The 14960-nt window shown below is 37.6% G+C and overlaps 1 protein-coding gene across 2 annotated transcripts in view; it reads right to left on the bottom strand.

Annotated features, from left to right (window-relative positions):
* The window catches only part of LOC106875567 (leucine--tRNA ligase, cytoplasmic), a 195709-nt gene that overhangs the window by 98160 nt on the left and 82589 nt on the right, over positions 1-14960 (bottom strand). For both annotated transcript variants that reach the window (XM_014923770.2, XM_052973724.1), the window contains exons 23-27: positions 14083-14173; positions 10328-10468; positions 9149-9286; positions 6211-6306; positions 2360-2470 (exon numbers count right to left, since the gene is read on the bottom strand). In XM_014923770.2, the coding sequence (XP_014779256.1) occupies positions 2360-2470; positions 6211-6306; positions 9149-9286; positions 10328-10468; positions 14083-14173 (577 nt within the window). The remainder of the gene's footprint in view (positions 1-2359; positions 2471-6210; positions 6307-9148; positions 9287-10327; positions 10469-14082; positions 14174-14960) is intronic.

Raw genomic sequence — 14960 nt, 5'->3', positions numbered from 1 at the left:
ATTTGATGGGCTTCTGTCAGTTTCCATCTACCAAATCCACTCACAAGGCTTTGGTCGGCCCGACTAGAAGACACTTGGCCAAGGTGCCACGCAGTGGGACTGAACCCGGAACCATGTGGTTGGTAAGCAAGCTACTTACCACACAGCCACTCCTACGCCTATTTATTTATTTTTTTATTTTTCTAAAATTTTAGAAAAATAAATAAGTAAATGAGTGGGAATTTTACCAGTGAGTATGTTAAATAATAAGGCACTAAAAGAGAATGACTCTCCCCAGACACAACAGAATAAAACAATGTAATTCATTTTTTATAATTCTTTCTTTATACTATTGGCACATGGCCTGAAATTTTGAGCGAAAGGAAGCTGGTCGTTTACATCAGCCCCAATGTTTATCAGGTAATTAATTTATCAACCTCCAAAGGTCAAGCTCAGCAAAGCCTATAATTCTTCCTACTATAGGCACAAGGCCTCAAAATTTTGAAGGAGAGGTGTTAGTTGATACTTTTATCAACTCCGAAAGCATGAAAGCGAAAGTAGACTGGGTATAATTTGAACTCAGAACATAAGGCTCACTAAGCATTTTATCTAGCTTGCTAGTGATTTGGCCAGCCTGCAACCTTAACCTCTTTGATACCAACCCACCTGAGACCACCCTGGTTTGATGATACAAACATTAAACTAATATAAGAAGGATTTTATTGAAAAGATGCATATTTAACCCATTCAGTACCAACCCGGCTGAAACTGGCTCTGGCTCTGTAGTACAAATGTCTTGTTTTCATAAGTTCTGAATAAAAATCTTCCACCAAAGCTGAGTCACAATTTATGTTCCTAACACTAGCTTAATGATAACTAAGTTATTTTACTAAATTCTCTGTTATATTTAAAATTAATTGAAAGAAACACAAAGCATCTCAACAGAAATATGGTAACAAAAGGGTTAAAATATGTAATAGAGAAACAATTCTTAACCCTTTAGATACAAACCCAGTTTAAACCACTTCTCACTCTGAGTACAAATGTCTTGTTTTCATAAGTTCTGAATTAAAATCTTCCACCAAACCTTAGTCATAATTTATGTTTCTAACACCAGCTTAATGATAACTAAGTTATTTCATTAAATTCTTTGTTAGGCGTTAGGAAGGGCATCCAGCTGTAGAAACTCTGCCAAATCAGATTGGAGCTTGGTGTAGCCATCTGGTTTCACCAGTCCTCAGTCAAATCGTCCAACCCATGCTAGCATGGAAAGCGGACATTAGATGATGATGATGATGATGATTGAAAATAACAGAAAGAAACACAGAGCATATCAAAACATATACGGTAATGAAAGGGTTAAAAGGAAGGAAATATATAATTGAAACAACTCAAGTAAATGCTAAGTAAATATTTTGTCAAACCCAGAGAAGAGAGAGAGAGAGATAATAGCAAAGTTGAACATGAACAGAAAGTCAGCTCAGAACACAGAAGGACAAAACAAAACACTGTAAATCCTTTTGCTTGATGTTCCACCAATTTTAAATTCTAAATTTTAAAATCTCTCCGTTTAATTCTTTGGCATTCAAACTGGCCATATCTGGCCATAAATATTCTACTTGTTTTATGTTAAAACTGGCCAGATTTTTCTTCTCACACCTATCCTACAATGTTATTCCAAAAATTAAACCCTCCTATTATTGAAACCTCAAAGCTATGAGATAATACATCATTAATTCAAAACAATGTGAATAAATAAGCATTACATTTGAGAGTAATTTGAATGCTAAAGAGTTAAACATACTCATCCTAGCTGGTACATTATTAATGTTCTTTTCTATTCTATGCACAAGGCCTGAAATTTTTGGGGTGGGTGGGGAAGTTGATCAGATTGACCCCCAGTATGCAACTGGTACTTAATTTATCGACTCCGAAAGGATGAAATGCAAAGTCGACCTCAGCAGAATTTGAACTCAGAACATAAAGACAGACGAAATACCGCTAAGCATTTCACCCGGCGTGCTAATGTTTCCACCAGCTTGCCGCCTTAGTACATTATTAATGTTAACCTAATTAACCATTCTCCCAATGACCATTCCTAGAAAGGCAAAGTCAATTCCAGCAGTGTTTCCAGTTAGAGGATGAAATCCAAAATTAAAATATTCCAAAAAAAAATAATAAATAAAATAAAATAAAGAGAGAGAGAGAAGAAACGGTAAAAAGATTAGATAAACAAAAAAGAATTAAAAAAAGTACAACAAAACAAGCAAATTTTTAAAAAATAGGAAAGAAAGTTTGAAAAGACAAAATGACAGGAAAGGCATTCCAAAGAGAGGAAATAGCAAAATTTCAAAATTTGTACAGAATTAGAACCAAATACCTTAATAACTTGCACAAAAGGCATCACTTTCTTTGAAAATGGCTTCAATTCCTTGTTTTTACCCACTTCTTGAGCAACTATTTTATTTTCAGGAAACTGGTTATTATTGTCCTGCAAAACAAAGAACAAATTATCGTATGGGAACCAACGTCAAAACTTTCAGTGGCACAAAGAAGTGGGGGTGATGGAATTAGTAAAACAAAACAAAAAATTATAAGATGGCAATGTAAAATTGGGATTTTGAAGTCTTAGTAAATGTCTTCTTGAGTCAACCAATTTTTAAAATGACTATCATTTGTTTTGTCTTTTAAGGTTGTCAATGCCAGGCCCGCCTGATTGGCTCCTGTGCCGGTGGCATGTAAAAAGCTCCCACTGCACTCTCAGAGTGGTTGGTGTTAGGAAGGGCATCCAGCTGTAGAAACTCTGACAGATCAGATTGGAGCCTGGTGTAGCCATCTGGCTCACCAGTCCTCAGTCAAATTGTCCAACCCATGCCAGCATGGAAAGCGGACGTTAAATGATGATGATGATGATGATAATGATGATGATGTTTATACATTTGTTTTGCAAGATTCCTGATGTGAAATCATTTGTTGAAACAAATATTGTTATATTTGGGGATGGTCGTTTTGCCAATCAAACACATGCACTATAAACTTGATCTTCACTTCAGCTTTATTCATCATCATCATCATTTAACATCCGTTGTCCATGCTGGCATTTTAGTGTCCTTTGTCTGAAATCTGTCATCACACATCAATGACCTCTTCCACAACTCTCCAACCCACGTACACTTGACAGAACAGGAGGAAACACATGAGATGGAGTGTTGCTGAAGAGGTCACAGGATGTATGACGAAAGATTTCAAACAACGGATACTAAATTAATAATAATAATAATAATAATAATAATAATAATAACAAAGCTGAAGGGAAGACCAAATATAAAGTGCATGTGGTTAATTGGCAAAAATATGACCATCCATAAATATAACAATATCATATTTTACTTCACAAAAAGCCACTGGTAACAGAAAATTCATTCAAGATTTTAAAAATTCATAATTTTTTTTTATTCTAAATTCACAGAGCCCTAACCTCTCTCTCTCTCTCTCTCTGTCAACACTACAAACTACTGCCAAGAAAGGAGCTTCTATGTGACTGCTGAAACTGCTAGAAATAGCAGCTAAATCTACCTTAAATAACACACTATTATCTTAAAAAAGAAACAGAAAAGTATATTAAATAATGTTGCCCAAGATACCAGAGACAGCCTCAACTATTTGTTTGATCCTACCATTTTAGCAAATGTCTCTTTACAATCTATCATCTGTGACCTATTTATGACAAAAGACCATTTCCTACATACCTTAAATTAAACAATTGTGCTTTTCACAACATCTATGTTTTTTTCCAAGTGACACTAATGTAATAAAATAGCTCAATTGCAAGTGAAAATTGAAACCAGGTTACAGGCTCAGTTCACAGACCATTGGCTCCATTTTTTTAAAAGAGAAAAAAAAAAATAAGGGCAAAAATATTTACATATTTGTCAACTGTTGGAATTAATACATTTTATAATAAAAAACGATTTTTCTGCAAAATACTCAAGTGAAAAAAAGGTGTTAACAAGCAAACTGATGTGTAGAGTTACGTGCCCTTGTCAAAAGAACCAAAAACCTGACCGATTATACTACTAAAGCTTAGGCCAGTTTTTATTTATTTATTTTTATACGTTGATTCTGCAGGAAGAGGCCTTCTGAGACCATTTTGGTCCATAAGTTACAAAGTGCATTTCAGAAGTTTTGGAACTTTCTTAGGAGAGGCAGTGATAACTATCCTAGATTATTTTAATTTTAGTGTTTCATTACTACACATCAAATAAGCTGACCTGCCAACATGTTATTCCAAACTGAGGGAGACAGCTATAATAACACTTTGAGCACACTCTACTAAATACTGACTGTCACAACTGTCTATATTGCAGAATACAGTCAGGACAATTGGAAGCTTGCTATGCAATAATGTTATGAGTTAATCCATCTCTATCTATCTCTATCTAGATCATCCCTCAGGACACCCCAAGACTGTTTCTACACGTTTACCCCATTCATCTCGATCTTCCATAATGGTCCTCAGCTCCTGTACCCCTTCCATACCAGTATCCTCCAGCAAGTTGTCGATATAGGCCGTCTTCCTTCTGTTGATTGCCAGAGCTTGTTAGCAATTTCATCTGTGTGTCTGATGCAGTGTCCAGCTAGCCTCATCCTTCTATGCTGTATCTTCAATGTTACTTTTGGTAGTCCCTGGTATAAGTCAGCATTTGTTGCATGACTCGTCCAGGAGACATTCAGTGCCATTCCAAGCGTCCTTGTATAACAACCATCCAACTGCTTCTTCAATGCTTTAGTGAGCATCCATGTTTCAGCCTCATATAGAAGAACAGACTCCACTGTTGCCAGAAACAACCTCACTTCCAATTTCCTGGCTAACTTTGAACTCCATACCTTTATCAATTTATGGCATACACTCTAGGAAAGAGCTTTCCTTGCTACAACATGTTTTTCAGTACTTTGTGTCCACGCACCAAGGTATTTGAAAGTGAGTTAAACTGGGCACAAATGCTACAGAAACCTATGAAATACAGCAATCTCCTTATGGATTAACTTTTTTTCACTGGCACAGGGGGTTCAAGGATGGTAGAGAGGAGGTGGAAGATGATGAGAGATATGGGAGGGAGAGAGTCAGCAGAACATCAGAGCTGGTTGAGAAAATATGCAATTTTCTGGATGAAGACCGTCGTGTGTCTATAAAGGCAATAAGCATACACTTTGGAGTTGGTGTGGTAACTGTACACAGAATTATTCATGAAGATCTGAACATGAGCTAAATTTGTGCAAAGTTTGTTCCCAGGGTGCTTGGTGTCAAACATCCTGGTAACCAACAACTTTGAACAAAGATGAGCATCAGAACTATCCCCCACCCTCCCTACAGTCCAGATTTTTGCTCCCTGTGACTCTTGTTTGTTCCACAATCTAAAGAAGCTCAGGGACAGTAGTTTTCAAGTTGAAGGAGGCTGTGATAAGGGTTGTGGACACTTACACTTTAGAAGACTTCCATGAGGCCTTCACGAAGTGGCTAGAGCACTACAACAAGTGCATTGAAGTCAGACGATCCTACTTTGAAGGATATTAGACTTTTGTAATTCTTTGAAATTAATAAATAACTTTGCTGAAAAAGTTTCAAAACTTCTAGAATGCACCTCATATCTTCATAGTTTTAGGTACAGACAGAAATTAAACTTCACCTTCTCGTCATCATTTAACCCTTTTGATACCAACCGAGCTAAAACTACCTCTGGCTCTGTAGTACAAACGTTTTGTTTTCATAAGTTTTGAATTAAAATTTATATATATATATATAAATTTTACTTTCTTTTCTTTTATTTGTTTAAGTCATTTGACTGCAGCCATACTGGAGCACCACCTTTAGTCTAACAAATCGACCCCAGGACTTATTCATTGTAAGCGTAGTACTTATTCTATTGGCCTCTTTTGCCAAACCGCTATGTTACAGGGACATAAACACACCAACATCAGTTGTCAAGTGATGGTAGGGGGACAAACACACACACACACACACAATGAGCTTCCCCAATTTTCATCTACCAAACCCGCTCCCAAATCTTTGGTCAGCCTGGTGCTATAGTAAGAAGACACCAGTCCAAGATGCCATGCAGTGGGATTGAACCCAAGACTACAAAATTGGGAAGCAAGCTTCTTAATTACTCAGTCATACCTGCACTTTACAGAATTAAAATGAAAAAAGAAATAAAGGAAATTTTTACAGACCTCATAGAGCTGCTTCAAAGTCTGCAGCACCGTATTTTGCCACATTGCATAGTTCTTAGCAATATATATATTTCCAGCATTGATTACCATGTCTTTCTAAAATACAAATGTACATTTAAAATTTAGAATTTTTTAAAATTTACATGAACATAATTAGAATTTCATCGAATAAAAATTAAAATTTATCGTAGCCATCTATGTACCGTACACAGTCGTGACCAAAAGTTTGGAATATAGTTCTGAACATTAGAATTTTTAAATTAAATGCCAAGTTATATTTAATTTACAATATATTAATAGGCCGAAAGTTTGCAACACAGGTCTGAAAATTAGAATTTTTTATATTAAATACCTGAATATATATTTGAATCGTATTGTACCAAGACATAACAATTTTAATTTTATAAAAATGTTCCAAACTTTTAGCCACAACTGTATATAATGTAGGGGCTGAAATGCATCTAGCATTCTCTCTAACCACTGCTGGGATGATTTTCATATCCCTTCAATATATAAGAATAAGGTAAAAGGGTAAAGACCCTCACCTCTGGTCATGAATGGACCATGGGGTTGCACCTAGAAAGTTCCCCTCTGAGGCACAAGTCTGGGCAAGTTCGTTTATGGAAGACCAGCAGTTGCCCATACACACAAGCCTCCCCTCTCCATGTCATTATATGTACATAGGGTAAAGACCTCCTTTGGTCATGAATAACCATGGGATTGCACCTAGAAAGTTCCCCTCCAAGGCACAAGTCTGGGCAAGGTTGTTTATGGAAGACCAACAGCCATCTAGGCATACCAGCAGTCGCCCATGCATACCAGCCTCCCCTCTCCATGCCATTATATACACATAGAGTAATGGGTAAAGACCCCCTTCGGTCATGACTGACCATGGGATTGCAACTAGAAAGTTCCCCTCCGAGGCACAAATCCAGACAAGGTTGTTTATGGAAGACCAGCAGTCACCCATGCATACCAGATTCTCCTTTCCACGTCTCCGATGTTATCCAAGAAAAAGGTAAAGGCTGATACAGCTTGGCACCAGTGACATCACATCTCATTTCTACAGCTGAGTGAACTGGAATAACGTGAAATAAAGTGTCTTGCTCAAGAACACAACATGCAGCCCAGTCCAGGAACTGAACTCATTACTTCATGATTGTGAGCTAAACACTCTAGCCACTGAGCCATGGACTTTCACATATAACAACAATAACTAGAACTTCATTGGTTACAACGACAAGAATTCCAGTTGATCTGGTTGACCAAACAGCCTCCTTGTGAAATTAACGTGCATTCCACAAACATGTGTACCCTTAATATGCTTCTCAGGGAGATTCAGCATGGCATAGAATGTGACAAGGCTGGCCCTTTTGAAATACAGGTACTACTCATTTTTGCTAGCTGAGTGGATTGGAGCAACATGAAATAAAGCATCTTGCTCAAGGACACAATGCACTGCCTGGTATTGAACACATGACCTTATGATCTTGAGCCAAATACCCAAACCACTAAGCCATGTGCCTTCACTCTCTAATATATAATGTGTTTAAAAACACACCATGTCTATAAGAGATGTTATCTCTGGATGAATACTGCAGTAATCAGCTTATCAATGGTAAATTTACATTGAGTATGATACATAGATGGCTATTTTAATTTAATCATGTTTCTATTGCATGTACTAGGTTAAATTTATTAAAATAAGTATGGTAGGAACAGTTTGGTAGGTCCCCTTGTTATTCACTGATTTCGCTGTCCTGTAGTGTGGGAGCAATATTTGGGCCAGATATGGTCAGTTTAAATGCTAAAGGACTGAAAAATCGGTGAATAACAATTTTTATCCAAAAATTTCCTGAAGAAGGGGTCCCATGCCTGAAATATTGAAATACCAGGTAATAGTACTATCCATTGATCATCGTCATCATCATCACTTAGCATCTGCTTTCCATGCTGGCATGAGTTAGATGGTTTGACTAAAACTGATAAGTTAGAGAGTTACACCAAGTTCCAGTCTGATTTGATGTAGTTTCTATGGCTGGATGCTCTTCCTAATGCCAACCACTCCAAGAGTAAAACAGGCGCTTTTTACATGCCACCAGCATGGCTGCCAGTTAGGTGACACCTGCATCAGCAACGACTACGATTTCACTTGGCTTAAAGGGTCTGTATTATTTTCACAATGATTTGCAATGCTTTGGCTTAAAAAAAAATATGAGTGGTTGTGTGGTAAGTAGCTTGCTTACCAACCACATGGCACCTTGGGAAAGTTTCTTCTACTATAGCCTTGGGCTGACCAAAGCCTTGTGAATGGATTTGGTAGACAGAAACTGAAAGAAGCTCGTCGTGTATATATTATATATATATATATATAAATATATATATATATATAGAGAGAGAGAGGTAATACTTGATAAGTGTAAGCACCTTTATATGCCAGATAGTGGCAGAGGTGAAAGAATATATTAAACGTAAATTGAAAACAGAACACAAAGGATAGCGTGGTACACATGTTTCAAGCTTTATACACAATCTGTCATTACATCAGTATATATTGTTGATATAAAGGATGGTTTAAAGCTATCATCAGCCACAAACATTTTCAGTCGCAAGATTACATCACAAAGAAAAAGAGAGAGAAAAAAAAAAAGAGAGAGAGAAAAAGGAAAAGTCCACTTAGTATTATCCATTATAATAGGTTTATCCTTTAAACTGTTATATCTGCATAAATGTTCATTGGATTTCATGAAATCCAACAAACATTTATGCAGAAATTACTATTTCTAAATCTCTGAATGAGAGACATTCAGTAACAGTACTCTAGAGTGAAGATTATTTGCCAACATAAATAATGTGGCAGTCCTGGTTAGGACGACTGTTACTATTATTTAACCCCAGGAATTAATAGCTTTAGGAAATAACAAAGATGTGAACTTACTGTATATTTGTTTAGCAATATTCCTTTCTTCCTCAGACGGAAACTGTGAACAGCTTCAATTAGATATTCTGCAGAGAGGGACAGAGACTCATCGACAACATCTGAAGTTGGCCAGCTAGCATTCATGATACTTGTAGTCTGAGAATGAAGAAAAATAAATAATAATAATAATAATAATAATAATGAAATTAGTTCCAAACAATGGTTTCTTAAAAATATAAAATCCTGTAAAAAAGAGAAGGAAACGTATTTAGTGATTTTGAGTACTCCTTTACACAGGAGTATAGAGGTAAATTTGTTATAATAAAAAAAGATAAATAAATGCGCCCTTTTAAAGCCTAGCCAGGTTTCCTGGTTTCAATGGCGTATGTGTTCCCCAGCTGGACGGGACGCCAGTCTATCACAGCGTCACTCATTTTTGCCAGCTGAGTGGACTGGAGCAACGTGAAATGAAGTGTTTTGCCCAAGAACACAACGCGCCGCCCGGTCCAGGAATCGAAACCACAATCTTACAATCATGATGCTGATACCTTAACCACTAAGCCACGCACCTCCACAAATTTGTTATAGGTACATAAAAATATAACAATTCTGGATTTGAAAGCAACAACTTCCAGTTGATTTTGAAAGTTCATATCATGAACTGACCTCAAAGCCTTAAGAGAGTCCAAACCCTTGTATAGATTCAAAACTAGTAGTCGTTGCCTTACTGTCCAAAAATTGCAACATATTTAAGTATCTACCATATACACACACACATACAAGAACTATTTCACATGGAAACATCCACAGTCTGGCCATTATCATCTACTGGACAACATCATTACCCAGAAGACTGGGTTGCAGAATGCTCAACTGACCACTACCTCATGAGGAATCAAATCAGACTCAGGATTACTCTGCCTCGGAGAGACCCTAACCAGCAAAAAGCAGAGAAGATTGGCATCAACAAGCTAGCAAATATGGAACTCTGTTGGAGACTGACTACTGCCATCATGGCTGTGATTGAGAATATGGCAGTGAAATACTGGGGTTGATGTAATCAACTTGTCCCTTCCCCAAAATTTCAGGCCTTGTGCCTTTAATAGAAAGGATTTTTCTTATTATTATTACTTGATAATTCCAATTATTGTTCACACACACTTTTACATAAACACATGAAGAATTATTAATACTCACATGACCCAGAATTTGCCAAATGTGGTCACAAAGATGAGGGCAAATTGGAGATAAGATTAAAGTTTGAGTTTCGATGAACCGTTTTACAAGACTTTGATGTATACCATCCATTGCCATTTCACGGTAGTTGTCTCTTAATGCCTACAATGACAACAACAAACATATAATTAATTACAAAAGCATTAATGAAAACAAAATGTTCATAATTACCATAAATTACCATTACAATTTGAAAAAAATATTCAGAAAACAAAAAAGAAAAAAAAAATAAGGCACAGGAGTGGCTGTGTGGTAAGTACCCTGCTTCCCAACCACATGGTTCCGGGTTCAGGGCACCTTGGGCAAGTGTCTTCTACTATAGACTTGGGCCGACCAAAGCCTTGTGAGTGGATTTGGTAGACGGAAATTGAAAGAGGCCCATCGCATATATGTATGTATATATATGTATGTGTGCGTGTATATGTTTGTTCCCCCCCCCCCCAGCATCGCTTGACAACCGATGCTGGTGCGTTTATGTCCCCCGTCACTTCGCGGTTTGGCAAAAGAGACCGATAGAATAAGTACTAGGCTTACAAAGAATAAGTCCTGCGGTCAATTTGCTCGACTAAAGGCACTGCTCCAGCATGGCCGCAGTCAAATGACTGAAACAAGTAAAAGAGTAAAGACTAAAATTCAGCAGAGTTTATTGGAAAATATAAGCAAACAAATAGTTTTATTAGAAACATCAGAACACTTCCACATGGATTCCATTGGTCGCACGCAACCTGCAGAGTTATCCTTGCTTTTTTTTTTGTGTGTGTGTGTGTGTGTGTGTGTGTTTTCTGAATATTTCAAATTATAAAGGTAATTATTGGACACCTAAACACCTTGTATAGAGGCATAAAATCATCAACATCATAATCATCATCACTACTGCTGCCGCCACCGCCGCCAACACTATAATGGCCCTTTTTATCATGTTGCTATGGTTTGGATTGATCAACAATATAGCATTTCACATAAATCTTAAATCTGGCATGGCTACATGGTTGAGAGATCAACTTCACAACTACATGCTTTCAGTACAGCATTTTAAACAAGATTCTCCTCTACTCAACCTTCAGACTGGCCCAATCTTTTCTCAGTGAAATTTGGCAGACGGAAACTATGTGGAATCCATTAGGAAGACTAATTTTTTTATTTTTTTTATCTTGATTTTGTAAAGTGGTCTTTTGCCACTGTTGTATCTGTTTTTTGATGATGGTTGTTATCTTTCAAAGTTATCTGGCACTGTATGACCCCCAGTCATACAGTGTTATTATCCTCAAAAGCTTGGATTGTTATAACACCCACTCAGTATCACAGTAGAATTACTATATCAGCACAGACACGACTATCAACACAGTCTACACATACTCTTGACCTTCTCACCTTCTTCCTGTTGACTGGCTACTGGCCTATTTATAATGGCTGGCTACTACCACTTTTTACTGGGAGGAGTGTACAGTTTCACTATACAACACTCGAATAATAAGTTTAATCTATCACCCAGTTTAACACCTGCTGGTAGAGTCCACACTTCAGTGGAGTTTCACACTATTGCAAGCCTTGAACTCACATTGAAACAAGGAAAATATCAGGTTTCATCTCATTTAGGAGTCTTAATGATATTCTCTCAAATTGATTTCCCAAACCTCTCAAACCAAATGTCCTAAGCATCTCTTTTAGTCTATCTTACAACTCATGTAACTTCCACCTGTGAGAAACAAAATATTTTTATGCCATGAACATCAACTGGAGACGATGACAAGTGGCCAAGGCCTTTGCCAATAAACAGTGCTTGAGAAGCCTTGTCAAGCCAAGTGAAATAATAGTTATGGCTGATGCCAGTGACACGTAACTGACACACAAAAGCACCCATGCCGGTGGCACATAAAATGCAAGCCTTACATTCTTGGAGTGGTTGGCATTAGGAAGGACATCCAGTGATAGAAACCAACCGAAAACAGACTGGAACTTAGTACAGCTCTCCAGCTTACTAGTCCCAGTCTAACTGTCTAACCCATGGAAAGCAGATGTTAAATGATGATGAGGATTATTGTCAATCCATTTTAATTGAATTGTTGCTCTTACTAGTCTTTGTCAGAGCTAATGAGAGGATACAATCATTTCACGCAGTAGTGATCGATTAAGATTGTACCATACAATATAATACACATTAACAGTTTAAGGCGGCAGGCTGACAAAATCATTAGCACTCCTGGTAAAATGCTTTGCAACACTTCATCTATCTTTATGTTCAGAGTTCAAATACTGCCAAGGTCACCTTTGTCTTTCATCCTTTCAGAGTTGATAAAATAAATAACAGTTGAGTTCTGGGGTTGATGTAATTGATTTTCACTTTTTCCCCCCACAACTGTTGACCTTGTGCCAAAATTTGAAACCAATATGTATATTAACAAGGCATTTCCCAGATGGCTCTAGGATTTCAAAGCCTTACTGATAGTTCAGTATGTGACATGTCAACGTTCTATGTCTTTGGACAAGTTTCTGGGTTAGGAATGTCGAAGGTTTACTCCACATCAACAAATAGGCGCAGGAGTGGCTGTGTGGTAAGTAGCTTGCTTACCAACCACATGGTCCTGGGTTCAGTCCCACTGCGTGGCACCTTGAGTAAGTGTCTTCTACTATAGCCTCGGGCCGACCAAAGCCTTATGAGTGAATTTGGAAGACAGAAATTGGAAGAAGCCATATATATATATGTATGTATGTGTGGGTGTCTGTTTGTCCCCCCAGCATCGCTTGAAAATCGATGCTGGTGTGTTTGCGTCCCCGTAACTTGGTGGTTCGGCAAAAGAGACCGATAGAATAAGTACTAGGCTTACAAAGAATAAGCCCTGGGGTTGATTTGCTCGACTATAAAAGGCGGTGCTCCAGTAAATGTAAAGTAGAACGATTTGTTATTAAATCAAAAAAATGTTTGAATTTGCCTCATTAGAAATATGATGTCTGTGATTCCATGATCTGACACTAAACCAAGATGCTTCTTATTCAAGTTCTCTCTAATCCAGAACTAACTTTGCTAAAAAATCTCTGAAATACTATCAAGGTCCATTAGTTTGGCACTTTCAAATCTGCTCCTTTCCATGATATCTCTACAGCTCTTGTAATAGTTTATGATATTACTACTACACTAAGGCAGTGGACCGTCATTTCCATTTTTTTTTTTTTTTGGTTTAGTTTTTATAAACAACATCCGAGAAATTAAATTGCTTGACTATGGAATCTAAGAAGCCATTGTAGTGGTTCAAGAGACAGAAGAGATAGCATAATAATGGCTGGGTCAGTCAGTCTGGATGAGAATAGAGTTAAATTCTATTTCATACTCAAGTTGTTAATTGCAATAAGCATCTCCAGCTGTACAGTATCGATGGTGGCGTCATCGTTAAACGTCTGCTTTTCAAGCAGGCATGGGTTGGACGATTTGACTGAGGACTGGTGAAACCAAATGGCTACACCAGGCTCCAATCTGATTTGGCAGAGTTTCTACAGCTGGATGCCCTTCCTAACTCAGAGAGTGTAGTGGGTGCTTTTACGTGCCACCAGCACGAAGGCCAATCAGGAGGTACTGGCAACAGCCACATATGTACTAAAAGATACACAAATGTTTTAATTTACAGAAGAAAAAAAAACAACCTACATATTCTAGTTTGGAATAATGGATTTCAAAACAATACATAGAGTATTAAAATTAAAACTGAAACTTTTAATTAAACCTGATATTCATAAAATCCTGTTTTCAATGCTTCTTTATATAACATCTTTTCAAAGCTGCTCTCTGTTTCTTGGAGTTTCTTATTCATTTCACTAAAGAAAAGAAAAACAAAAATTCATTTTTTTATAATTTAAAAGAATAAAAGGTTCTTCATTGTCAAACTTTTGAAAATTTACTGTATTTGATGACTTATAAAGGCACACAAATTTACAAGACACACCACATGTTAGACAGGCCTCTTTCTTGAACCAGTGCTTGTGAGTAACCCAAATTTGGAACTTATCTTTATAAGACTCACTTATATAGGTTTGCTTATAAAGGTGCACAGGCATATAAAACACACCCCAATTAAGACAGGCCCTTTCCTGAATTAGCATTTACCTCACAATGGAAACAGGTGAGGATTGGCATCAGGAAGAGCATCTGGCTTCAAAAAAACAGCTGGATGCCCTTCATAACACTAACCACATTACAGGGTGTACTGTGTGCTTTTACGCAGCACTTGAATGGATGTTTTATTGGCACTGGCACACATTCTTTTTGCATTGCACCAGCACCCATGGGCCCACAAGATTAGGATCGCTCAGCTGAAAAGTGATGTAGGGTATATATTTGTTTGCAAGGACAACCACGTTTTTACTTAGCTTGACATGTCATCTCAAGCACTGCAAACTACCAGAAGTCATCCTCTCTATGTGGCCCAAAGTCTGGAGATCTTTTTCTCACCACTTCACCCCATGATGATGAGGAGGAGGAGGGTGGTGGGGAAGGGAGAGGAGTGGTGGAGGAGATGGAGAGTGGTGGAGATGGAGAGGGGTGGGGTGGAGATGGAGAGGGGTGATGGAGGTGAGGGGTTGAGATGGGGGATAGGTGGACAAG

The sequence above is a fragment of the Octopus bimaculoides genome, chromosome 16, assembly GCF_001194135.2.
Source record: "Octopus bimaculoides isolate UCB-OBI-ISO-001 chromosome 16, ASM119413v2, whole genome shotgun sequence".
NCBI lineage: Eukaryota > Metazoa > Mollusca > Cephalopoda > Octopoda > Octopodidae > Octopus > Octopus bimaculoides.
This window is presented reverse-complemented; position numbering and strand designations above follow the sequence as displayed.